The sequence below is a fragment of the Agrilus planipennis genome, unplaced genomic scaffold, assembly GCF_000699045.2.
Source record: "Agrilus planipennis isolate EAB-ADULT unplaced genomic scaffold, Apla_2.0 scaffold169, whole genome shotgun sequence".
In the NCBI taxonomy this organism is placed as follows: Eukaryota; Metazoa; Arthropoda; class Insecta; order Coleoptera; family Buprestidae; genus Agrilus; species Agrilus planipennis.
Genome location: NW_020438936.1, coordinates 501,500 through 529,154, shown reverse-complemented (window position 1 = coordinate 529,154; position 27,655 = coordinate 501,500). Strand labels below are relative to the sequence as shown.

Below are 27,655 nucleotides of genomic sequence, written 5' to 3'. Positions count from 1 at the left end.
TCTCCGTTTATTTGACTTTCATATACACTCACAAATTGAGAGGCGGCCTAAGCCTTAGGATACAAACATTTACCTATTATTATTATTAATATTCATCTTGATCATCGTCAATTTATTGATTGAATGAATCGAAACTAATAAGCGTCAGAAATTTGAAAAAACCAAAACATTCCCTAAATAACTGTTTCTTGATTCGTACAATAGTTCAAAATGCGCAAGCAGTTTGATGACAAAGCAAACAAACATTATAACAGCAAATTATAATGATTGTGTTCACACGGTTGTGGTACATCATATTTTAAAAAACAGATCTCCTAATAAGTAGGCGTCGAATTAAACTTAATATATACATCACATAACGAAAAATAAATTATTTATTTATTTATTGGTTTCAAGATTACTAAAAAATACTTAAATCTAAATCACTGAATCAAGTCTTACACTGCGCATTGTGTATAACAGTAAACGCAAAACTAACAATAATAGAAGCTGTCAACTAGCTACAAATAATTTACATTGTTACACAATAATTAACTATTTACATTTACAAAGATGCAACCGCTCTAAAAAATAGATATTTTATATTATTATAGTTTAAGTTTTAATTAAATCACTGGCGTTTGTACAAAACACATCGTAATATCGCACTGGTTGCAAGGGGTGGGGGGGGTTGTGCTATTACACTTAAAATACAAAATATAACACATAGGGACGCAACATAAGTTAAATCGAAAAAAAATAGATACGTTCACTATAAATATCAGAAAATATACGCAAAACGTCTAGGTGTATAAGGTCCAGTAAAACAAATTCAATCAGCGTAAATAAAAAATAAAAATAAATGCATGCAAAGCAGATGTAATATTTGGAATAAAAATAAGATAATTTTAAATAGACGAATAGCACTGATTTATCAATATTTGAAACGAGCTACCCTTTAAAAGTAAAACAGTGGAAAAANAAAACGTCTAGGTGTATAAGGTCCAGTAAAACAAATTCAATCAGCGTAAATAAAAAATAAAAATAAATGCATGCAAAGCAGATGTAATATAAAGGGAAGGTTTTAATGATAAAAAGTTAGTGAAATTACGAAGCAGCGACAAAATCACAATCGAGCGCAAAAATCGCAAAATGTGTGAAACATTGTGAACGATGCCCATTGTTATAAGTTATAATATAACCATAAAACACAGATTTTATCGATATATAATTGATGTGAATACTTAATACAATTGTCAATTTACTATACTAACGACCGTAAAAAATTCATTCATAAATTTTATGATGTGTCTACGACTTTAGGAATAATGAATGTATTTATAATTGATTGATATTGCATTAACTTTTTTAATACAGAATATTTGATATTGCATTTTAATTATCTACTGTTAAAAAATATAAACTTTTGGCTGTGCATGTTTTAATAGTCAAAGGATTCAATAAACTGGACAATTTTTTCGGCTAACTACTCATTACTTAAATATAGTAGTTTTAGTAAGGAACAATTGCGTCCAAGTGTTTTTATTGTTAAATATGTCAGTTCGGCACTTAAAAATGATACAATCACAAACTGCTATTAGAGTGCGATCGAATAGAAAAAGTTCACCTTTTTATTTTTTCACGATAACTCAAAACTTATGCAGGTTAGGGGCTTATTACGGGAATGTTTTTCTGTAGTAAATTAAATTACTCATCGGAAAACCTTGTTGAAAAATTCTTCTGATGTTTTCAATATCAAAAATGCTTGGATACAATAAAAAGATGAAAATGTGACGAAAATCATGTTATTCTTTTATTAAGTCGTTCATAATTTCTTTTTGAGATATTTTAGGTATACATAAAAGCTTAGTAGACAAGAAAGCGCATGAATAATCTGAAGAACGCACCCCGATATTTGATAGCACTTTGTGTTTTTACCATTTTTAGTTGTTAAACGAACATATTTGACAATAAAGACCCATGGACGCAATTGCCCCATACTAAGTGCTTGACTTTGGACATATTTAATAGCCTAAAATTATTTAGTAAAGTTGCATTCTAGATCAGTCCGTGGACCGGCCGACACCAGTCCGTATGGAAAATGTGGCCGGTCCGCTAAACTAGATCGTGTGAGAATGAGTTTTCAACAATAAGTGCAATGAAAACAAAATGTAAGAATAGTTTTGCGTTGATAAAACTAATGAAAACAAAATGTAGGAATAGCAATATCATCGATTTATTGAACCACGATAAAGAAACTGGTCAAAATTTTTGCTTTGATAAATTTGAAGTGATTCGTTATACATTAGTAAAAATAAATAGTTTACGAAGCACTGCTCTAGGGCTAATTAGCCGAAACAATTGTCGAATTTTCGTGAAAATATATTCGTTGACGTTCGTTTTTGTTCATTTATTAAAAAAAAATACTAAACATCATCAAAATGTATTATAAAAGGTCAGAAAACATTGAGAACGTTGACGTATTTAGAACTGATATTGTGACTTTTTTGACAATTTGTATTAGTCGAAGCAAAAGTCAAAGGTGTGATTTGTAGACAGTGTAATGTTTGTTATGCACTGATCATGTGATTCGTCGCTATAAAAACTTGAAGCAGGTCCGGATTAAGAAGGGGATGGAGTGAATAAGGATGCATCTTTGTAAATAGACGGAAAATATAGACATACGTATAATAGAAGAAGATAACAAAAGAGTACACGTAATTTAGAGAGCATGAGGGTTGTTAGAAAGTACGCGAGGATTGTAACAATTGATCGAGTCGAAAGTACATAACAAATATACCAAAATATAAAATAGTTTCTTATCTTTTTCATTGTTTTCTGTATAAAAAATGGAGATAAAGAACAACGCGACGACCATTTTTCATTCTATAGTAGTAGTTAGTTAGTTAGTTAGTTAGTTAACTTGCGATATGAAATATAATAGGAACCTCGGTCGAGCGTTTATGCACGCCCTGTATGAATAACGAAACACATATACATAGAATTAGAATGCCTAAAAAATCGTAATGAGTCAATAAAGATATTACTATGAATAGTAATAATAATCGTGTAATACGTCAGAGGTGGCAGCACTTTGACTTCCACGTGTCACACTCACTTAGCATTGCTAGAGATGCGAGGTAAACCTGAAGGTACAGGCGGTCACACGGCCAAACAGCGACGCTGCCACGATTTAGAAAAGACGAGTCGAATAGCTCAAAACAGCTCAAATTTCGAAGGTTGCATCATCTATCTGATAATAAAAGTCCGATCGAAAAACGTTTCGGTTGTAAAGAAGCGTTCAGATATGTGTGGCGTGGCAAGCGGCGTGGCGCGTGTACCGCGCGATCTCCATGGCGTATCGCGTTCTTTTGTTTTTTTTTTTTATATCAACAATCACACTTAGTTCCAAATAAACTCACTAAAATGCGAGGCAGGTCATACCGAAGTATTTCCCATTTTGAGTTCTTTTGGATACGTAACCTACGCTGTAATATTTAAAATTTTAAATATAATTTCTACTACTATATATTATACGTACTTTGCCGGTGAAACCCAACGTTAAAACATAACTATATGTTATTACTTAAACACCATATCGATTACTATTTATTATTAGTAATTAGTAGGAACCAATTTTTCATTTCATTTTTTTTTTTACTGCTGGCGAGTAGTGCCAGTAGTTGTGGTGAACGACGTGTAATACCATGAAGCGGGCGGGGGGGAGGGGGAGTCCCCGTGCACTCATACCAGCTGATATACATATACATATATAAGATAAATACAGCATTTCACTTATTAACCCTTATAATGTGTTAATAATAAAAGTTTGTAATAATTTATAGTAATAATAATCATTAATAAAAAAATGTCCGCGGCCAACATTAGCAGCAGGATCAGCTCGATTCTAGTAGTCGTTTAGTTAGTTATTAGTTAGTTTATATTAATAATAATTTATTAGTTTCTTAAATAAATAATTTCGTTGGTCCGCGGACGAATAGGAACTTGTTTTACTGGGCTGCCCGTTTGTAGTAACTAACCCGGGCCCTGCTGATGGCGATGAGGGTGACAGTATTTATTTTTGTTTTGTTTATTATCAATATCTTTTTTGTTTTGCGCATTGGTAGCTCGAGGCCCCCATTGGGGTTTGGACCCGAGACGAAGAGCGCCGCATGTATAAATCTACATGAATACATTCCGAATTAGGAACCTTGTTTGTCGTAGATACAGGCCAAGAAGCGATTAATTCGCACCCTTGGCCATGAGAATTTAGAGGAACTCTTGCTTGCACGTCTATACTATATGTATAGGTAGAAACTATATTATACGCTTATTTACACCATACTATTTGCAAAGTAAATAGGCGGAAAAGGCATAAACACGAGTGATCACGTTTCAGTACAAATTTCTCTTTTTTGTTTCCCCTAAAGACTGCTTGACAAAATGAAAAAATAATTGAGATGTTAGGAATCTCATAATGTTCGTTTTAAGACTGCTTTGTCCCAAGATTGTTACTCCACATTATAAAATAATAAATTTGTTGGAAAGCTCAAACCATAAGAAGAAATTATTTACACAATTGCGATCATTCATAATTATGCCCGTATCATAACACTCATGTCATAGTAACTATGCGTTGCATTAGGAATCATCATGTCAATAGTAAATAATCATATTTTTACCACCGCACCTACCTACTCAACTATACAACAAATACACAATTACACTGACACATTTATGGTATAACATTTAAAAATATAAATCAGCTGTAAATATAGTTAGTTTATATTAGTCCGACTTGCCTTAATTCTGGAACTGGATGCCGCAGTGGTTGTTGATCGCGTTCTGAGAATCAACTCGAAAAGAAAATACATAGTGATAAAAACGAGAAACAAAACAGAAATGATTACGATCCTCAACCGACCACCGACGTCATTAGGAACTGGTTGATTGTTAAAAAGAGAGTAGGTATATATAAGACGGTCTTACGTGGCCGGCTGCGGTTTGTATTGTCCTCGGAGCACATCTCAGTGACCGGCACTGGTTAAAGGCTGTTGGGCGACATCACCAGGCGTCAAGAATCGCCGCTTAGGATCCGGCGGTTGACAGAACGCGTTCGAATTCGAGTCCAGACCGCTCCTGTTCGAGTCTGGAGTGGACTCTTGTGCAGCAGCACGTGCTGCCAACAACGTGATCTGATTCACCACGTCTTCCATTTCGTGACTTAACGGCGATTCCGACGGCGGAGGCAGAGATGATGAAGAACTAATGCCACTCAATTTGAATTTTTGCGGACAGCTGGTCTCCGCGTGTTTCCAGAATCCCTGGAGCGTTTTGAAGCGTTCCTGGGGACAGTTTTTGCACTCAAAACCGGTTTGAACGATGCGGAAGACGCCGCGATTGTCTAAGTTGCCGCTGTAGCACTGACGCTGATGGTTGATGAGATGCGATTCGACTGGGAAAGCCAGACGACATTTTTTACATACAAAACAAACCTCTAAATCGATTTCTCGCGCGGGCAGATCCATCATGGGCCGCGGACTTGTCTCGTTCATCCGAAGGGTTGTCACCCCCGGCTCGAGATTACCCGCGGCCACCTGCTCTAAGACAGGAGGTGGCAGCGGTAGAAACGAAGGCCCCGTACCGGTGTCTAATAGTAGCCCTCCAGGTCCGCCTGAAACAAAAGAAAACAGATATGTACATTCTGTACAGCTTTTAATATTGTGAAAAATCATGTCATCAAGAGAAAAACAGTTGTTGGGTCTTATACTAGACCAGAAGTAAATGTAAATATACACATAATGGATAAATATTCGATGATTGAAAAATGTCGATGTGTTGTGCTTTGATCTGCGCCGTTAGCTCAATTAAAGCAAATTCCTAAAAAAGGAAATTTGCCTGCCAATTTTACGTACCTTAACATGAATTCCCGAATGGTGGCCTTCAAAATTTCAACCCCGAATAGCATTGAAAAGCAAAATTTTAAAGGGAACGATTTAGAGATTTTAAGCACCGATGCACATCGCAAGAAGAACGTTAAAGAAATTCCGACTAATTAATAATTACAGCTTAAATTGAATTGTGAAAGATAATTTTCTTTTGAAGATTTTCCCTCTTCCACGAAAACGTAAAAAAAAATTGCCGAACTATCTACTCACCGCCAGACCACACACTCGGACCAAAGTTCTGTTCAATTCATAAAATAATAGATCATACGTAGGACAAACTGGAAAATTTCCTAAAGATAGAATTAAAGAACATAGGAACAACAATAATCAAATATCGAACTAACACGATTTTAATGATAATTTTAAGAAAATAAAAAACTAAAAGAAATTTGCCATGCAGCATTGCTACAACATACGCATTTATTGTTTAACTATTCTCATATCATGATGTTCTAAACTGAAGTGTACGTTAACACCAACACTATTTTGTGAATGAACTAATAACAATTTCTTTTTTCCTTATTCATGAATGCTTATTATTGTAGGTAACCTAATTATGTTATTTTATTTCCTTTTTCAATAATAATAATTTATTAATAATTAAGTTATAGAAAGTTTAGGTTGTTCCGATTTGAAATTTATTCTTAGAATGTATTTCGGGGATCGGGGTTTGTCTAAAGGCATCGGTGGGTCAGACACTCACGGGGCCCCTACGTTTCCAACTTTTTTTTACTGTAATTATAACACTTAAGAAGTACACAAATCTAAATCGGTATTCAAGCATCAAGTAGACCCTCACGAAGAGAGTGGACACTCATATTCTGTTCACATTTCTATACATTTAAAAATGTGAGACTATAGTAAGCACTCAACATTATGCATATCACCCAATGTGTGCAATTTTTTATCTATCAAATTAGCATAAGTATGTCACCGTTAGAACAGGCAGAAAATTATACGTCATGTAGTTTAGTTAATTAATTCTCGGAAGTATTAATTTATAACGCCAAACTGTCACAGTATGTATAAATTATAAGTGTAAGCCGTGTAATAAATAATAAATTGACGTTATTTTAAAACGATTGAATTGTTATATAATGTAATAATTATACTTTCTTTTATTAATGCTGTATTTCTACGACTATTCAATATTTACCTGGAGATACCAACAATATATTTAGGACTTAAATTAAAAATAAATGAGAAAATTTGCTGATTAAAATCCTACTTTATGTTTGTAGGTTAACGGTAAATTTATTATAAAGATGTGGGTGTAGATAATTATGGATTATATTTATTAATCAGACGAGCTGAGGCTCTTTTTCCATTTAACATTCCTATAAATCATCCTTAGTGAGGTTATGGCGTAAAAAATACTTTCTGTCATAAGTTACCTGAAACGTATGCAAACGAAGAGGTCATAAGTTTTTTAGGAAATGTCTGTTTATACTTAAAAGCGACATCGCTGGACACCATTTTTAAACGCATAATTAACGCGAGATAAGCGGTAGTTATGCGTGGGCGCATTAAAAAAATCGCTTCCATAAATAAATTAAAGAAGGCCACGGCTAAACAATCGCATAAAAACGTCCATAAAATTAAACAAACGACTGTCGCCTTTCGGTAGAATGACATTTTTGACGCGGATCTCCGCGGAGCGCACCAATAACAACGTCACTCCCGCGGCCTGTAACGACAAACTCCCAATTTTATGGAACGGAAATTTATTCTTATTGGAAACGCTGATTAGTCCGTATTTAAAATCCATAAGTTCCACGGCGACCTCCCATTAAAAATGCTCTACACGTTCTAAAATAAATAAAGGACGCCATTAGAATCGTATGCAGCAGATAACACACTTGTCAATACATTAAACTGAACATTCTGCCCTATCGGCCAACGATTTTACTCCGCCGAGAATACGAGACACGTTATCGTCGTAACTTGGCTGACCGCCTGTGTCCGAGACGAGCCCAATGTAACGCAGCCTTGTATAAATTTGTATCGCGGTTGTGTCTTTGATTGAGCCTGATTAAAATGTAGTTAAGTCGCGGCCCACTCGATCACACTTAACATTTATTTCGGTGACGTCTAGCACAAGAGCAACGCCTGACGGACGAGATCACATCGCGTCGGATTCATCATAACACGCGTCCATTTCAGGCCAAACCCTTACATCATATTCATATATATATTTTACAGGAGGTATATAGAGTCACTTTTCCATAGGTACCATGTATTGACATTTTCATTAACTATCAACGATCCTTAACTAATTATTTCATTAATTACCATGCCCCCAAGACGATCGCTGCCAAATTTGGCATCATCTACACCATCAATGTTTGTGGTAACACCAACAGCTTTTACAGTAACATTTTCATTATTAAAAACTAAAGCTTGACAACGAACAGAGTTTTAAATTGTCCATTTCCACTATTTTGATACCATGTCAACAGCAGAAGATGAAAGCATTTCATTCTAAAACCCCATTCTTCAGGATCTTCTTGTAGAGATGATTCAGAAAATAATCTCTACCAAGGATACTTAAAGATGTCAATTAATTTTTTAAACATATTAGTACCTAACAGGACGAAATTCTTATACTTAGCAGTAAAGTCTTAAAACTGATGAAATAATTTTCATTAGAAAAGCTATTCGTTTTCGTATTATGTATAATGAAGACTGCGGCATCGTGAAAAGATAGAAAATACAATAATAGTAAAACTACAGAGTTGTTCAGGATTACTAGGTATTTTTGGAATAGAAAATTAATAAGTGTGACATACTTTGTGGTGTTACCGGCAAATGATGAGGATACCGTGGTTAGAGGTTAGAAATGAAGAGGTATTAGAAAGAATATGAGAACAGAACTCTATGGAAGTCAATAAAAAATAGGCGAGATAGGTCACCTTTTCAGGCATGAAGATGTAGTCAAAGAAATATTAGAGGCAGAAACAGGAATTAAGAGGAGTAGAGGTAGACCTAGATTAGATTACTATTCTTAAATAATTAAGGATGTGGAATGTTCTAGTTTTAGGGAAATGCGAAGATTAGCTCAGGATAGGAAGGAGTGAAGGTGCGTGTCGAACTAGTCTTAGGACTGACATCTTTTGATGATGATGATGATGATGTGACATATTTTTGTTGACACTTACCAATGTCATTAGGAAAAACGTAAAAGTTAATGATATGGGGAAGAATTAAGAAAAACAAAATTAATGTAACAAAAATGACAATAGCGATCGCGAGAAGCAAAAATTACATCATGAACGCTATTATGTAGGTACGCAGGAAGATTTTATGGTCGACGAACGTTCATGCAAAAATTACAAGAAAACTCAAATTAGCATACCAATAAAACGTTATTTATTTGTACCCCTTCCCCCGAAATTATGTAAATTCCACGAACCAAATCTCAAATAGTAATATTTCATGCATTATCATGATTCTTAAAAGGTGTTGTGAAGTCAAAAAGTTGTATGCGTTAAACAGAACCTTTTAATGTGATAAAATTTACATTTATTATTACGGTTGTTTATTTCCAGGCCATGCCTCTCCATCTATCGTAAACGTTTTATTACATTAAAGGGGCTTGGTGACATTTACAGTATTTAATGCTCGATGTGTTCTTTACAACTATGCGCGTATTACTAACTGAATAGGAAAGAGCATTCGACATGTTTAATTACTCTTGGCCATATCACCGCTAATGTAGTAAGATACATATTATCATTACATACAAGGTGTTACAAAAGTTCTACATAATTTGTAGAATTGCAAGATACTGACATTCAAAATTTAATAATTAGCGGCGATTTGAATATTTTTCAGCACAATAAAGAGAACAACAATTGTACAAGGAATTAGTCCTAGCAAAAAGACTCATTTCTACCAATGTATGCATGTCTTTCTACTAGAAGGACGAGGATGTCAACCATATGGGCTCCGAGATGACACCCTATACATGGTATTTTAAAAAACCAATTGTTTCATTTGAAAGGTCAAAAAAAAATTAATTATTCCCAATAATTGGTCAGCGATAGACAATTTAATAATAATAATCGATAATAAAAAGTTTTTCTAGGTAGTCAGAAAATGTTAGCACATCATTTTGTAAGGATAAAAATAATAAAAGATACGTTAGGTGAATCATTTTCTGCTGATAATTGGTCAGGTAAGTTAAATAATCGGTCAGATCAAGTTTTTTGAAAAAAATAATAATTAAGTGGATATCTAGACCAATTTTTGTTTTTTTTATCTGTATTTACGCATATATTTTCGAATTATTAACTTCTTGGACAGTTTCGATGTATATAGATATATATATATTGTGGACTACCACTACGAATAAACTACTTAGCGTAAAATTCCTCAATTTTTGACTCCCTTTCTTTTCGCAGAACTCAAACATCTAACCTACCCCGTCTCCCTTCATAATTTTTCAATACGTAACGCATAAACTGTGAAAGTTTTAAACTTCAATTCATAATGTAAAGTAAAGAACATAATCAAATCCTTTTTAATAACGAAAGGCATTTTATAATTTACAATACTAATTCACCTTCAAATTAAGAATTAATCAACATTAAAGTCTGGTCTCACGTTGCTAAACAACGCAAATTCATTTATATGTTGGTAGGATGACAGAATTATTCCGTCAATGCCACATATAATCAACTTTCCGGCTTACGTAACGCAAATTTTGACTCGTACCTCTCTCCACGTAACAGGACAACCCTTTAAAGAATTTTGACAGGCTCTATTTTAATAGATAATAAATTAGTAAAGTATCTAGCCGAATCCTTTCCGTCCTGCTGGAAAGAGACTTATTGCCACTTCGTAGCTTCTCATTTTGAACCGTTATCCCTTAAAATAGTACCATGTCCCGAATGTATACCTGTGACCATTCCCATTTCGTACCGCGTTTTTCACATGATCGTGCAGATAAAATTCAAATAATCAGAATTAAATTAAAAAAGCAAGTACACAACTTTATAAAACTTTTGAAAAATATATGTTTATTTCAAAATTAAACAATTTTTATAGTATTTAATCAAAGTGTACAATATATTGTAAATTTTCTAAGCAAGCCCTAATTGTTTTCTTTTCTTCTACAAAATCTGTTAGAAACATCTGTACTTTTGTACACCTTTCTTCTTTTAGAGGATGTCAAATAAAGATCTGCACGTTGCTTAATGAACCTTCAGCATTTATAGTCTCCTTTCAGTTCTTTAATAAGTTCTAGTAAATATTAGGGCGATATTTGTCAATTAGTTGTTTCAGTTCATTATGCCATTCTTGTGGACTGTTAACTGTTCGGTGTTTTTCTCAAAAGCAAATCTAATTGTCCTTAATTGGGTCGTTTTTCAACCACTGATCAAACAATAATAGATAAATCGTCGTAATGCTTTCATAACTGCGTACAGTGTTCCATAAAATCAAGAATCCGTTTTCAATTGCGTGAGATGCGATAATGTTGCACATAACCATAAATGCTTACATATTTCTCAATTATTTAATTATTTAATCATATTGTATGCGATTATAGCACAGGTATTTAAAGATAAGCAAGTGGTTAACAAGTTACCGAGCGGCATGGCTTAGAGGGTTGGTTAGATCATTGCTTAGCATTCGGGAGGACACCGGTTCGATTCCTGGTCCGTCTGCTTTGGTCTAAGTTTTTCTGTGGTTTCCTTGGATCACTTAGCCAAATGCTAGGGCAGTAATATTCCGCAGATAATATCGTATTCTCTTCTGTCTTCATTTCGTCCGTTTGAACCTGAACTAACTCCTACCCATTCCCACGATTCCCGAAAGGAGTCTGAAGAGGGTCTACATTTCTAACTAACTAACTCCTACGATTCCCGAAAGGAGTCTGAAGAGGGCCTTCCGCCCTACCTTAGCCGGTATTTCCAGCATTAGTGGCTGGTGGGAATGAAATACCCCAAAGTTTTTAGTTAACAAGTTTTGTAACGATTTTAGATCCTCTGGAATGTAGAAACACAATCTAGGTACCTACTTGATTGCGATAACTACCTCTTGTTTATTAATAACAAGAAATGTTACAATTATTACAGTATATTTTTAACATTACACAATGGGAATATTGACAAATATGTTATAGGCTACAGTACGAAATGGGACAGTACGAAGTACACCTGGAGATTCTAGCATTCAGTTTTTGAAAATATCAAAAAATTCTTCAAAAAATCGAATGGAGTTAGACCACCGTGTGCATGTATGGTTAAATATTCAGCATCATTCTGGTTTTTTTTTTTTGGAATTTCTGAATAAACGTACACACGGTATAAAATATAATAAACAAAAGTTTTCGCGGATTAAAGTTGTAGACGATGTTTTCCTTCACATTCATCAACGGTATCTATGAAATTAGCATACGGGAGGTGTACCAACGATCATTAGAGCGATTTTATCTAGATTTGTTGGCTTTAGGTAATAAAATTTGTACTTAATGAAACGCTACACAGAAAAGGTGACAAGGTATAATTAATAACACAATTAGCCAACATGCATTAAGTAATCAATAAAAACAGATATACGCAATATTGAAACAGTCTCGTGTTATAATGTGAAGCCTTTAGAGTCACTTAAAACGGCACGGTTATTTATAATATGTATTTACGTCACAGTTCCACAAATTCTTCAAGTTAAAACAAGGATGTATTTTATATTAAAAAAGTAAAAGTAAGAAAATGTATAAACTTAAGACCAAAAATCTTTGTAAAAAAAGTGGTCTCTTCATGATTTTGTATTATTATCCTAACTAATATTATAAATGCGAAAAGTGTAAAAAAGTAAAATTTGGAGGTAATTATTTAAAAAAATTACGACGTAATGTCGAAGAGTTTTACCACTTTTCTATAAAGCTGCATTTAGAGAGGAATTCAATAAAGTAAATACACGGGACCATTCACCGAAAAAAAAATGATCGTGTCAGAGGCGGATTAGTAACACACGTTTCTAAGACATTATAATAAAATAATATTTTCAGAATCGGACTGAGATAAATTAGGGGTTCCATGTACGTTTACAATAGTCAAGTCAGGGCCGGACTGGAATAAATTAGGGGCTCCATGCAGGTTTTTAATAGTGCAGTCAAATTAGTACCAGATCGAAATAAGTAATGCTACGATAAAAGCTGACAGTATTATGAATTTTTATTAGATAGATAAAAAGTGGGACTATTTACAAAAAAAATGCTATCTTAGAATTTAAAAAGAAAATTCGTTTGTACTGATTTTATACAAAATTTAAGAGCGAATGAAAAAGAAAAATGGACTGCCGTAATGTGCAGGCCATCAAAGGTATAATACAAAACTGGCAATGTTTTCGCTACTTATTTTAGGTATGTAACACCATTCCAAAGTATGCGTGAACACAAGCGTACAGATACGTACAGAATAGGCGTTTGTCCGTTTTAATAAATTACATCAATTGACTAATTTATTGTAATTACCGCATGATTTAATGGCCTACGTTTAATTGCGCATTTGCACACATACACAGTTACCGGCAACACTGTCTGCCGCATCTTTCATTTCATTAACAAGACGAGTAATTTATGGGTCGAATCAAATCCGATCGGGTCGATGACGAAGGATGAAAAAACGGAATAGAAAGGATATTTTGCTTCTCACTGTACGCAGCAACCAACTGTAAGTAGATGCATGCATGCTTTTTATGAATGTACTTTACAAATGATTAAGACGATTATTCCTCAGAATATTATTAATTTACTAGCTGACCCGGCAGACTTCGTACTGCCTCAATCGATAAATAAAAGACCTAAACTACATATAGTTGATTGTCAAATGTCAAATATTATGGTTGCGTTCAGAAATTTAATTTGTGACAAAACTTAAGATTTATCAATCTACATAAAAATAATCTGAAAGATTGTTAACAACTTTCATATTTATTCACCTTTTAAACCTTCTCTGGATTTCCGCAAATAATTCAAGACCAAAATTAGCCAAATTGGTCCATCTGTTCTTGAGTTTTAGCGAGACTAACGAACAGCAATTCATTTTTATATAGATATAGATGAAAATAATTGATTATTAGTATAATTCACTTTCTCCTTGGTGGTGTCTACGACAAAAACCATGCGGAACTGCTAAGGTCAAAGCTATATTTTATTTTCAATCTTTTCGTAACGTTCCGCCCACCGTTTGATGTCCTCTTCATGGGTAATTGTAAATGTTAAGTTGGAAGTTTGCAAACAACAAATTCAGTTCTCACAAAAATATAAGACCTTTTTTCTTTAGTTAATTACAAACATAAAGAGAAATTTTCGAATTCGAGTAACTTAAACAACAGGAATTCATTTGATACAAGACATAAATTATACTATAACTTGTGTAAAAATCCTCCATTTCCTAAGCTTGCTCTAAATTCTTTAGCTCTAGAGAATTTCCCTAGGTCTGGCAACGCTCTCTCCCCCTCTCCACCTCTTAATGCGTGCAGAACAACAGAGCTAATGCGGTATATTCGCTTAGTCTGCCATCTAGTGAAAATATACAACAGAAGTCAATTTAAAAAGCTCAGGAAGCTAACCTGCTAATTACAATGACAGTCCTAAAATTACCATTTCGAAATATTGTGAGTATTGATGAGCAAACCAAGACTAAAATCAAAACTGTTCGTCAAGAATTCATTTGATACAAGAATTAAATTATATTATAAATTGCATAAAAATCTTCTTTTTCCTAAGCTTGCTCTAAATTCCTTAGCTCTAGAGAATTTCCTTAGGTCTGGCAACACTCTCTCCCCCTCTTAATGCGTTCAGAACAACAGAACTGATGCGGTAGATTCGTTTAGTCTGCCATCTAGTGAAAATATACAATAAAAGTCATTTTAAAAAGTTCCGGAAGCTAACCTGTTAATTACAACCGATAGTTCTAAAATTGTAATCTCGAAATATTGTGAGTAGTGATGAGCAAAGCAAGACTCATACCAAAACTGGCCTTTCTTATTCGGTCTTGGTCTTCGTCTTGCTCAAATATTTCTAATTTTGGTCTTGGTCTTCTGATATAGTCTCAGTCCTGGTCTTGGTCGTGCGTGTTAAGTCTTGGTCTTGCTCATTTAATCTGATACATTTGTTGTTTTTAATAATACTTCCAAGCACAATTTTTTCTATTTACAAACGCAACAAATGTCTTAAATACTGAAATTACGCGAGATTGTCAAGATTTTTAAAGAAAATAGTGCACATAGTTGCGAGAGCTGTGAAAACTCGAAAACGTATCTACCCTTCCCTCCAACGCATAAATTGACCCTTCTAGTGAACTAAATAGTACTTGAAAGAAGTAAAAATATCGAAAAAATAATAGTTTGTATATTTCAACCTTGTGTTATTCAGACATAGGAACAAAGACAATTCCTTTTTTCAAATAATGGTAAAGCTTCTTTTTTTTATATTTAGCGTTAAAAATTATTTGTTAAAATAAAAGAATATATTAAAGTTGTTTCAAATAGTCATGAATAGTCACTCATAAATCCACCGAAAGTAATAATTTTTCGTTTAGTTATGGTTTTACATATTTGATTTTGGTTTTAGTTTTACGAATTCTAAGTTATTTAAGTTTAAAGTTTTCCCCATAAAAGTAATTTCCATTTTCGTCCAATCTTCACTTACACAAAATGTTGTTACATGTTGAATTGGAAAACATCGGAACAACTTATGGGTGACGTGTTACTTAAGTATAGAAGTAATTGTAGATAATTTGCGCGGAATACATCCAATAAAACGGCTTTATGAATCTTGGATTATAAACTTTAAAAGTGTGAAGCATAAATCTTACGGAAACGATGGTGTAGGAGGCAGATTATTTTCTTTTTAGTATGTTACGTTATGTTGATTATCTTCCCGGTGGCATGTGTGACGTGGAGAAAAAATCCCTAGCTTGAGATATCTCTGGCGTAATATATTTTTCGCGGTGCTTTTTTCCGAACAAAAAAGAATCAGTTTGGCTCCCTCGCAGTCTCTCCCGTAATGATTCATTTATAAAGCGCACGTTCCAGGTCCGACATATTTTATAATTCAGAAAAACTGAGAGAGCGTCGGAAGCAAAAATCCATATCTCACCCCAAGCGAACTGCGAGACGGTAGTGGGCTGCTGCTGCTGCTGATGTTGCCCCTAAGTTTTCCCTCACCCTCTCGCCATTATAACTCGCGGAGCGAAAAAGTAAATTTTAAGAAACCCTCGCCCTCGTTTACAGCTGTCCTGCGCCTTTTTTCTTTTCTTCGTTTTATTAAAGCTTCCTCGGCAGCGTTGCGCCACTGGAACATCCTCATCTTTCCACATAGAGCGCAATTAAATAGGCAATTTATTTTTTATGCGAGTTTTTTTTTTTTTAATCAAACCGCGATGTAATTAAAAGCAGGAAACAATCTCGGTTCGCGTTTATGTTGACTTTTTACCATTTTTCTTAAACTCGAGCATCTTCTTAATGACAAATTAGGAACAAAAACTTGACTTATTTCATTATTGTGTGAAATTAATTCACATTGTTATTCGTATATGTTGGAAATATACTGATGATTACTAATTATATGTATAATACAAAGAAAAGTATAATAAACAAATATAACTACAACAAATTCAAACGATTTTAAGAATTCGCTTAGTTTAGGACAGCTTCCAAACAGACAGGAGATACAGTGTAAACTCTATATAACGACACTTAAGGGACTGAACATTTTTCGACGTTATAAAGAGTGGTCGTTAAATGGAGAAAAATAAAAGATATTATTTTACTATTCTATAATAATATGCGTTTACCAATATAGTACACATTTTGCACATGAACATTATTATTCATACATTGCGTACAGCCTGTTATCTTCGTCTGATGTTTTTTGCTGCTCCAATATTTTAATTGTATTTTGTTACGTATCTTAGTCATTAATTGAGATACTGCTGGATCAATTTGATTATATAAAAAGTATTTTCGCTGCATCAAGTGCTTGTTTGATGCTTGGTGGAGGGACAGGATCGTCTTCTTCAACAACGTACACAGCTGCAGTTCTTATCTATTTCGGCAACTTAGAAAGTACTGCTCAATGATTTATAATGCCGCATTGTTGTCGTTAAATAGAGTGAGCGTGACGCTATATAGAGTGTAATATTGTATAGAAAACAATGTAAACAAACCAAAGTCGAGCAGTTTCGACGTTTTAAGGAGTTTGTCGTTAAATCGAGTGACGTTAGTAAGAGTTTACACTGTATTTTCAGAGAGACATGGTTGAATAAATATATTCCATACGTGTCTCACATTAAGTATATTCGCTCGTGCGACAAAAAAAAATATTGTCTCAAAAATACTATGCCTATGAACTGATGCTGCCTTGATTCAGGTTTAAAGGCCGTCGTCAGTTTGAGTTGCTCCCTAACGTTTCGCTAGTATGAGTGGCGAACTTCTTCAGACGTCCTTCCATCTTCGATCCAGAACCAGCATCTCGAACCGGCGACGGTCTTTAAACCCGAATCAGGACAGCAACAGTTCATCTTCTGGCCACAAAAGTCTTTACCAACTACTCCTATGTCGGTAAAATTTCTATCCGACTGGTATACATGCAGATTTATTTTGAAATTTTAATCCAAAACCGATAATACAACTGAATAAAATTATAGGAAACCTAAGTTAAATAACATTACTCAGCATTTATTTAATTAATTAATTAAACAGTAATGAGGGGTGCACATTAAACCGTTCAAACTAAGCATTTGTCTAGTTGTATATAAAAAAATTCAACAAAATTGGGTTTACTTTTAGAGATTAGAGTTTTTTATATCAAAAAATCAAATATCACTTTGGCAATAGGAAATCTGAAATTCAAAAACTAACTTTACAATAATTGGATCTATGAACTTTTGAATGTTTAGAAACCTTATCTTTTGCAAATATTAATTCCATTTAGTGGGATAGTCTGGTTTTAGGGCAACTTCTCTTTTACCCTATCCTACATAACTACAAAAATATATTTTCTCGAGTTCTTTATTGTTAATCCTTTTCGACGTTATGCCACATGTCCCACAGGAATTAATTGAAAATTATGAGTTTTACAACCTAAAATTTAAATTTAAATATTTCTGAAATTCGAGTTCAAAATTCGTTTTATTGACGGACACCTTATATATTTTCAATTTAACTTTTCTATTAAAATAATAAATTAAAATGCTTCCTTACATACATTTAACAGTTGGTTAATCTTTTTGTAAACTCATTCCATTTATAAATTTATTACGAACATAATAGAAGAATTTCTTTTTCCAACATAATTACCAATAACAACCTATTTTCCTAATAATACAATTTGCTGTAATAGGTCTAAATTTGTATCCACAAAAACCTGGTAGTTTTGTAAGAAAGTATAGTACTTAATGCCTCTGATATCTAATTAATTTTACCCGATACAGCAAATGTTCTGTTACGCAAAGAACACAATGGTTCTGCAACATACTCAAAATACCATATTAACCTTTACGTTTCATTTAATTACGATTAACAACGATAGAATGCTTTTCAATTAATATTCAATTTAATCCAGTGAAAAAGTCTATTACTTAATTGATTTTCATTTTAACCGAAAAAAAAAACACGTGTAAATTCATATGTGTATGTACATACATGTATACATGGACACTTACTTCCTTGTAAACAGTATCTATTATATATCTACGCATGTGCTATGTAGTCATATTTTAACATAAACGAAAGCGTGTCAGTACTTTAGAACATGTCTTAAATTAATGAAAAGAAAGAAATGAGCGAATCGGTTTTTATTTTCTTGGAGCAATATACCTATAAGTACATTACTTACAGTATTTTTAAGGGAAACGGTTTATCATTCGATTTCAAACATTCGATACAGACCAGTACATTGTTTATGCTATGTAAAATGTACGTACGTTGCAAAAATGTGGTATAATAAGTGGTTCAAAATTTGCTTGTTAATTTGACTGTTTTTCCTTTTTATATAGGGCTTAGCGATAGGCATATAAGGACAAGTACTTATGACTTGAATGTTTTTGAAATGGAGGATGCAATGTGCGAACCGATTCTCTATTATCTATTTCAAATACTAAACGTAAAATTGTTCTAAACAATGCATACGAAATAGAAAATGATACTTCCACAATTGTAAGTTAGTAGTTTTATTTTGTTGTTGGCTATTAAAAGGGTTGTCATCAATAACATAAAATAAAAACAAGGAACTTAAAAGCCTCGTATTTTTGAGCTTAAAACCCGGAAATTTAGTACCGATTGCGATAAAACTTTACACACTTAAAGAAGAGATTGTTAAGAGTAATTAATCTAGGGTAATACTGCACCGATTTTGATGAGACTTACAAACATGAAGAGTAGATTATCAGGAATAATCTAGGCTATCTTTTTTCTGCTTTTTATATGGGCTAATTTTCGAAATGGCTGAACATGATAAGTAGATTATTAGGAGCAATTAAGGCTACTTTTTGTTTGCCTGTTCATGTGGGCTTATCTTCGAAACGGTAGGACCGGTTTCGGTGAGATTTTGCAAACGTGATGAAAAGGAGGATATCAAAATCAAAATTAAATGGGCTAATCTTCAAAATGGCTGAACCGATTTTGATGAGACTTTACAAACATGGCGAGTAGATTATCCGGACTAAACTTTTTGTTTGCTTGTTCATATACATTTATCTTCGAAAAGGTGGGATCGATTTCGGTGAGATTTTATAAAAATGAAGAGTCTACCTGTCTGTCTATCTACTTGTAGCCAGCACGAGTGTGTTTGTCTGGGATCGGGCACACGTGTGCGTGAACGGCTTATCGATTCACCGGTCAGCCGCGGGCGCCATTCTTCATGTGCGCCGTATTTGTAAATGTGTGTTTCGCACCTGCGTTCTGGGAAAGTAGTTAAACAGTTCAAAGAAAAAATAAACTATCCGGATGTTTCAGAAGGTTCCAGAAAGTAAACAAAAGAGTATTTAAAGGAAGAGACGATCGCCGAGAAAAGTAGAAATAAATTGACCGTTGCAGAAGTGAATCCAGAAATAAATTGACAGTGATAGCAGTGAAATAAATAGCGCAGTGAAAAGTGATATATCAACATTAGTGTAACTAAATAGTTTTTGTCGGTATCAGTCTTAGAAGTAATTTAGTTAAACCCACAAACATTACATACTCACTTCTCTGTCTATTTGTGCGAGATAATCTCTGAAACAGCTAAACCTGTTTTAATGGAACTTTGCATAAATATGAATAGGAGGCGATCAGGAATGATTAAGATAGCATTTGTTAATTGTCTAATGATTATAATCGTTGCGTTTATTATAAACATCTAAGAATTTCAGTTCTGGTGTTTTCTATACGTTATAGGTTTCTTCATAAATTTAAGAGAAACTATAATATACATTAATTTTGATTCTTGCAATTATGTTTTATTAGTATTAGCATAGCGTCACTATTTAATAGATCTATACGTAGTGTTTATTGGCTCAAAAAAAAAATAAAACAGAATAAACACTTGTTAAATAATCCTTGTACGTATAAATACCTACGGTTATGTAATGTATAAATCAGTAAATATTTGCCATTGTAAGGTAATAATAATGGCAGCTGCTAATTTTTCATCGTAATTACGAACAGAGCACGCTAGAGAATCGTCTGCAATTAAACACGAAAATAATTGCTATATTTATTTCGATCACAGGCCGTTTCGGGAATTATGATTCTCTGGAATTATTGTCTCAAATGCGACGCACATAATCGTTTAAAAATATTTACGGTTAGCAGTTTTGAAACACACGACACAATTGTCACATGCTCAACCTGCAATTATATCTATTCATTCATCGTAATTTATATAAAAAAAATGTATGTAAAAGTACATACGTGGATTTTTTATATTTCCTGTTTGTACACTATCAGAAAAAAGTTAGAAAATGTATCAAAACAAAATCAACATCAGCGTAAGGTTGCCAGTCCTAAGAATGTTTGGACACGCACTCTTTCCTATCAAGGTGTCCTACTAACCTATCTCACCTATTTCTTATTGACTTCTATAGAGCGCTCTGTTCTCTTACTCTTTCTAATTCTTCATTTCTAACCTTCTCTATCCACGGTATCCTCATCATTCGCCTGTAACATCACATTTCGAACGTTTCTAATCTTTTCTTTTCCGCTTCGCCCACTGTCCATGTTTCGCACCCATACAGCGCCGTGCGCCAAACATACACCTTTAACAACCTTTTTCGAATTTCTAAATTAACCGTTCGCGAGCATAGAAGTGATTTCTTTTTATTGAAAGCAACTCGACTCTGCGCTATCATCTGCTTTATATCCCTACTACTCCTTCTGTCCTGACTTATCTGACTTCGTAGATATCCAAAAATCGGCCACTTCTTCTAATCTTTCGTTTCCTATCTTAATATTCACTCTTTCCCTACTTTTTCTTCCTTTGCATACCAGTATTTTTGTTTTACTTTTATTTATTTTCATACAGTACTGTTACCACTTCCATTTTATTTAAATCTATTTCTAACGCCTCCTTGCTAGATGCTAATACTGCTATATCATCTACTAATCTAAGCATTCTAATCTTTTGCCCCTGTATCCCCAAAACAAAATACCACATAAAAAATATCACACACTGACTTAGGAGTAATAAATACCTTAATACCTTTCCAATTAACATACTTTACGTCTTTCTAGTAATATAAATCACAAGAGGTAAATTAATCCATTATTCCGATTAATTAAATTATCTGATTAACCGATTAATCAATTACATTTACAGGAAATAAAAAAATGTTGATTGAGGCAGATTTATTTAAAAAGGCATATATGCAAAACTTTTAATTATAATAAATAACAGATTTCCTTATTAAATAGTGAGGATTTATAGTTAATATTTAGTCGTTTAAGCCTTAAAGTATTAGTTCAGTGTTTCTTTCTGCAAACTTTCAATACAAATACGAGGGTGGATTGATAAGTTTCCGGCCTAACCAAGAGATGACGCCACTAGGCCTACCTTGAGGTGACATTCTATAGTACCATCCTTGGATAGCTTGTAGCTATAGTTTCAGCCCGATCTCCTTGCTAGTGTAGGTTTGACAGCACGCTGAACAAGACGCCTCTGTGGTTTTCGTAAAAATGGAAAAGCAGGAAAATCGTGCTGTCATCAAATACTTTTATTTGAAGGGGTTAACGCCGAAGGAAATTAAAAAAGAGATGGACTCAACACTGGGGACATCCTCCCCGTCATATTCAACCGTTAAGCAGTGGGTTTCCGAGTTTAAAAAGGGTCGTGTGAGCACCTCTGATGGGCCTCGCTCAGGACGCCCCGTTGAGGTCACAACTCCAGATATGATCGAAAAAATTCATCAAATAGTGCTGGGAGACCGCAGATTGAAAGTGCGTGAGATAGCTGAGACCTGTAAGATGTCATATGAACGTGTGCAACATATTTTGCACCAACATTTGCATATGGAAAAGCTCTGTGCAAGATGGGTGCCGCGTTTGCTAACAGTCGACCAAAAATTGATTCGAAAAAACATTTCTACCGCAAATTTGTCATTGTATAAGCGTAATCCAAGCGAATTTTTGCGTCGATTCGTAACCGTTGACGAAACGTGGGTCCACCACTACACTCCTGAAACCAAAGAACAGTCTAAACAGTGGATTGGACCAGGGGAACCAACTCCAAAGAAGGCAAAAACAATTTTTTCGGCGAACAAGGTTATGGCTACTGTTTTTTGGGATGCAAGAGGTATTATATACATTGATTACCTTGCAAAGGGTAATACTATCACTGGTCAATACTACGCAGACTTATTGCAACGTTTGAGCCACGAGGTGAAAATTAAACGACCTCATCTGGCGAAGAAAAAAATCTTGTTTCATCACGATAACGCACCAGCGCACACGTCAATCGTTGCGACGGCTAAAATCAACGATCTAAAGTTTGAATTGATGCCGCACCCTCCTTACTCTCCAGACCTAGCCCCGAGTGACTATTTTCTGTTCCCTAATCTCAAAAAATGGCTTGGCGGTAAGAGATTTGCGGACAATGAAGAAGTAATCGAAGCTGTAAATGGTTATTTTGAGGAGCTTGACGAATCAGTCTATAGAGATGGCATTAATAGACTGGAACACCGCTATGAGAAATGTATCAGCCTTGGAGGAGATTATGTTGAGAAATAAAAAAAAAAAATTTTTAAAAACCTTTTTTTTCTTGGTCAGGCCGGAAACTTATCAATCCACCCTCGTACATATCTGATCGCCTGTAATGAGCACCCGCATATAAGGAATGAATTGTACTAAATTAATTGTGACTTAAAGAATTGTGTTGCTCGTTTGTATGTATGCATATTTTATACGCCTTTTATGGAAGGAAGAAATTAAAAAACTGACAAGGTTATATTATGATTCGAAAACGATTTGTATTGATATAAAACTGGTTCCTGATGTTTGTCAGTACTTTAAGGAGAATTAATTCATTTTTACTTAAAGCCAGGCATCTCTAACATTTTTTTCACTTTCATATATTTAAGAAGACATTTTAATAATGTAAAATAAATGAGAATCAATCCATAGTCAGTACGTATTATCATCATTAGCATCATCATCATCAACGTAAGGTTCTCAGACCTAAGACTGGTTAGACACGCCTCTCGACTTTTTCCCCAAAACAGGAACATCCCACCAACTATTTGTGCACAGTAATCTAATCTAGATCTACCTCTACTCCTCTTAACTCCTGTTCCTGCTTCTAATATGTCTTTGTTTTATGTAAGCATCGTGTGAAAACTACTGATCAAGTTCGGAAGAAAATATATGATTCAACTTAAAAAAGTATTTCGTTTTCATTTGCTGACAATGTCTACTTTGATTTGGAACCCCAAGTTCTAATACTGAAGAATGTGCTTAAGTACTCTTAAAGGAGTTTCTGTCAAGTAACCAAAATAGGACAAAAAGTAACCTAACAAAAAACCTAATTAAAACCTTAGTATACAGATAAAACAGAGGACGGAGCAACGGTTTACACAGGTCGAGAAACTATCGAGTTTTTAAAACACCAAAATTTCTAGGTGGTGTGACCTACAGTTTTGATAGCTTGAACTGCCTAACCAGATTGCCAGATTTGACGGTGCTGGATTTCTTCTATTGCAGCTTTTTGAAATCTTGCGTTTACTACAACGAACCACAGACCTTGTAAGTCTTGAAAGCAAGTATTTAATAATAAATCACTAATGTGATGTTTCTGATCGATATCATTTCTTCAACTTCAACAATTTCTCACCCTCAAATAAACTTTCTTCGAAATGGGTAAATGTCTAGATGATGGCCCCACGCGAAGGGGGTGGGGGTGGGTGGGATCGAAAGAGGTGGTCTCCCCCACCACTGTACCATAAAATGTTCGTAGTGGTCTCACCCCCATAAAAAGTTATGGGGGTTAGATGGGAGTGGGGGTAGGGGGGATCGAAAGAGGGCGGTCGCCTGAGTAAAACTCCATAAAAAATTTGCGGCGGTCTCACCCCCATAAAAAGTTATTGGGGTTTTAAGTTGATTATTTTGACAATTTTCATACATTATAATTCAAATAAAATTCAATAAAAAAAATATTTTCAAGCGGGTGGAGGTGGGGGATCGAAAGAGGGTGGTCACTTGAACAAAACCCGATAACCTAACCTAACCTAACCTAACCTACCCTATTGATAAAGATATTTAAATAATGTTTTAAATAACTTTCTCAATATTTTTATGTATTTTTCATTAGTTTTACCTTTGAATATTGTTTAAGAATGACTATATAAATATTTACATGCCTAGAAATGTATAAAAATTGGCATATTTATTAACTTTTTATGGGGGTGAGACCGCCACGAACTTTTTATGGTACAGTGGTGGGGGAGACCACCTCTTTCGATCCATCATCTAGACCTTTACCAAAAAATGATATCCAATTCTCATTATGACATTAGTTTTGCTCCACCTTGTATACATATGTATGTACACGTATGATAGAGTCAGTCAAGGGCGCACTTGAATTGTCCGCTGAAATAACCACACTCGGCACTGTTCCGTACCGATTGTCTCTTTAATAATTAAAATCCCATTAACTGAGAAACCGTCACTTTGCCACTTCCACGTAATTACTTTTAAACATTTTATTTACGTATACCTGAACGCTAATACACAAACTGCCGACGCGTAAAATCGTACAGTACGTGTAATTAAACTTCCACGACCAATGCCGCCTAATTTATAACAAACGTTATAATTTGAAATAATTTTACGAATTTAGTTGTCAGTATTCTCTTTTTTGTTATAATCAAAATCGAATTTTTCAACTGAGAAACGGTAAATGAATACTGACAATGAATCCAAATGTTTTGGTCATTAAATTTTAATGAATTACCTTTGAAATTCTTTGTCTATTTAAAAAAGATTTATGGGGTTGTGGAAAGATATTTAATTTTTTTTCATTCCTGCAGTGAAAAAAATTTCATTTGAGGTCATATACAGGGTATTTCTGGAATAAGCAGCAAGCTTGCAGGAGGTGATTGGCACCATAAAAAAAAAATGAGGTAAATGTTTAGTGGTTCGAAAGTCCACCGTTTTAGAAAAAAACGTATTTAAAAGTACAGTCAAGGACCAGTCCAGACCTGGTAGGATCACCCAGGAAAATACGACATTGAAATGCCGCATTCCATCAGCTGCATCATCCGTGTTGTACAAGTATTTCATTTAATACCATAACGAGGTGTACTTCAAATATGACTGCATACTATCAGCGATTAACTAAGTAATTATTTAATGAGTTGTTATCGCAAAGGGCGTCTAAAGATTATTATGTGTGGTAGCGCAGTAGAAAGCTATTTACTTTATTAGTAGTTCCACAACCGTTTCTGTTTACATTTTTCATCAATGTAGTTGCTTAATTGTTATCGCAATTTTTTATACGTTGCCAATTCCCGCCCAGAACCGGCTTCGGATTCCAATTTCGTCTGGTTTGATTACAAATTTTTTGTCTCTCGACCACGCTGTTTTACTCACTATGCGATTCGCTATTGCAACTAATTAACACCCTCAAAAGCTTGCTATTTATAGAAGAAACACCCTCTATATGTCTTTAACGTACATCATTTTTAAATCCTAGTAATATTTTTATCCATTGCTGTTGAAAATAATTTTTTAATTAATATACGAACCTAAAGGAACCAGGCTTCACTTTAATGGGCAAAATGTTGAATTTTTTTATAATACACTAATCTACGAAATTACTGCATGAACCATCCAATTAGCATGACAAAAAAAAACAACGAAATTCTTAAACTCCCACACTAAACGTATACAAATCCACACATATGTACATATGCAAGTAAGTTTAAGTTTAACGCATAATATGATATTAAGCACAGGCCTAATTCTATTAACTAATAATCGTGTTATTAGTTAACACGTGGGTAATGTATACGGCGCACACACTCTTCTAAATCACGGCCAATTACGATGGCATTTAAAACGGAGGAGGAAGAAGATGTATAAAGCGGACATGACGTCACGTCTAATTAGAGTGTGAACCACTGCTTTTAATAGAATGTAATTAGTAAGCTAATAGGGATACAGCAGTTAACATAATTACACACACAATTTACACGAATTATTGTGTGGTGGAGGCGTTACAATCAGAGTTGAAACTGTTGGATCCAGTAATTAACTATTTTGTAAGGCCTAATTTGACGTTAACTTAATTTGCCGAAATTTATGCTTGTCCATGATTAAAATGGAAAAGTCTTTGTGTGGTATTGAGGACGCTATTAGATGTGTAATTTGTAATTTCTCATAAGTCTGAAGGAGGTCAATATTTAACAATTGTCGCTAACTTTTTTTTCTTCTAAATTTATGTTTATTTACGTTTCTTTACTGGTTGAGACCGTCCAATTTTTTCATCACATATTTATGCGCAACCAATTATACAACCAGGTAAAGACACTTAGATCCGTCGACAATTTCCAATTGTTTATTTCCAACTGGAACAGGTATTGTACCTGTGTCAAAATTGCTGATTTTTAATTAAACAAAAGTCTGTGGTTGAATTATAGATTGTCTTATAAAGTTTTAAATTCTATGTTAAGAAAAATTTATCTAATTAAGATAAAAAAGATAAATAAATTCCAGTGATAATTGTTGTTAAATATTATTTATTACTCCAAGACGACGTTTCGCCTTTATTTGGCAGAAACCTTTTCAAGTCCTATAAAATAAGTAAAAAGGAACGAAAATATATATCTACATATACATATGATCACAATTTTGTTGACTAATAAATTAAATTAATTTGATTTAATATGATGCAATAACAATATTGAATAAAAATATTCACAACAACTTTCAACTTACAAATTAATTTTTAATTCGTAAGAACCGAACCCGTGGAGTGATATAACAGCTCTGTACACACAACTTAAACGAATTATTGTGTGAAAAAAGGACATATGTAGTCCTTGAAAACGCCTACGAAAATTGAGCGAACCGTTAGATATCGTATGATTCAAAAAAACCAAATATGTATATCACTTGATCTAATTCAGACTACTGTTACACTAATTTGCTGTCGTTTATCAATTTGAACATTAGTATTTTTCTTGGTTTTTAAGTTGATTATGATTATTTACTTTATTTTGCAATCGTAAAAGTGTTAGCAGCCTTTG

The 27,655-nt window shown here is 34.0% G+C and overlaps 1 protein-coding gene across 9 annotated transcripts in view; it reads right to left on the bottom strand.

Annotated features, from left to right (window-relative positions):
* Positions 1-2,127: 2,127 nt before the first annotated feature.
* The window catches only part of LOC108739418 (zinc finger homeobox protein 3), a 339,092-nt gene continuing 313,564 nt past the window's right edge, over positions 2,128-27,655 (bottom strand). For 8 of the 9 annotated variants that reach the window (XM_018473313.2, XM_018473315.2, XM_018473312.2 and 5 more), the window contains one exon: positions 2,128-5,653. In XM_018473313.2, the coding sequence (XP_018328815.1) occupies positions 5,007-5,653 (647 nt within the window). In that variant the 3' untranslated portion in view covers positions 2,128-5,006. The remainder of the gene's footprint in view (positions 5,654-27,655) is intronic. The other variant, XM_018473319.1, reaches the window with a different exon arrangement.